At 53.6% G+C, this 1131-nt stretch overlaps 1 protein-coding gene across 1 annotated transcript; it reads right to left on the reverse strand.

Annotated features, from left to right (window-relative positions):
* Nucleotides 1-812: 812 nt before the first annotated feature.
* On the reverse strand, nucleotides 813-1125 carry LOC130585063 (scale keratin-like; the record flags this gene model as incomplete). The annotated part of the gene is made up of 1 exon (XM_057385389.1): nucleotides 813-1125. A coding segment is annotated over one exon (249 nt), but the record flags the coding sequence as incomplete, so codon positions are not given.
* Nucleotides 1126-1131: the final 6 nt, after the last annotated feature.

Consider the following 1131-nt stretch of genomic DNA (forward strand, 5'->3'; position numbering starts at 1 on the left):
CTGCAAAGGAATCCCAGCTCCGGTGCCTGGAGCAGCTCCTCCCACTCCTGCACTGACCTTGGTGTCTACATACTGCACATATTTCTCAGCTTCCTCCTCTGGCAAAACTACTGTGGCTCCCACCTTTGTTTTGATTTCTTCTTAAATATGTTTTCACAGAGGCATAACCACCATCTTCAACCGACCCAGGTTTGGTCAGTGGCATGTCCACCATCCTCAGAGCCAGCAGCAATTGGTTCTGCCGGACATGGTGGAAGCATCCAGAAGCTTCTCACAGAAACCATCTTTTTGGCCCCCCCCCACTTCCAAAAACTGGGCCAAGAAAAACAAACACACACTTCTTTTTTGTGACATCCTTATCCTTCTCTCTCCATCTCCTTCTGTTTCCTATTCTTGTAATTGTCATTGACTTTGTCCCTGACACTTATCTTTGTCCTTCTTACTCTTTCCCCTTTTCCTTCTCCTTCTCTCCCTTTCCCTCTACTCCCTCTCCCTAACTAACCCAACCCTTTCCAATTGCTCTTCTGCCTTCCTTTCCTTTTTCATAACCTTTATTTTTGGCTCCATTTAAACCCTACGGTGCCCTTCCCTCTGACCTTCCACTTTCCATTTTCCATTCCCTCCCAGTCTTGCATATCCCCTCTTATGGGGATCTCCCTGATTTGGGAAAAAATGGGTAGAAGACAAGATTTGGATGCAGAAACACTTTATTATCAAGAAAGAGTCAGGAGAGACTGGGAGAGAGATGGTGGGCAGGAGCCAGTTAGGCTGGGAGTCAGGGGCTTCTAGAGCTCAAACCAGCGTGTGCAGAGCTCCCCTCCTTCATGATGGGTTAAGGCCACTGTGGCTGTTTGGGGTGGGTTGTTGGTGGTGGCTCTAGCAGGGCCCGCAGGTGTCCCAGAGCTTCTTGCTGTAGCGGGGCACGACGCAAGGGCTGCAGGCGGGAGCAGCRTAGGCTCTGCCAAAGGTGCAGAGGCCGCCCGAGGCCTGGGTGGCRCCGGCGCCGTAGAGGCCGCCCAGCCCCAGGGAGCCGCCAAAGGCCGGTGCTCCGGAGGAGCCCACCACGGCTTGCTGGGGGAAGGAGCTGAGGATGGGGCCGGGGAAGGTGACCACCACGGGCGGGGGCTGGAT

This window comes from Malurus melanocephalus, unplaced genomic scaffold (genome assembly GCF_030028575.1).
Source record: "Malurus melanocephalus ecotype Western Australia unplaced genomic scaffold, MMel_1.1 scaffold_822, whole genome shotgun sequence".
NCBI classification, from domain to species: domain Eukaryota; kingdom Metazoa; phylum Chordata; class Aves; order Passeriformes; family Maluridae; genus Malurus; species Malurus melanocephalus.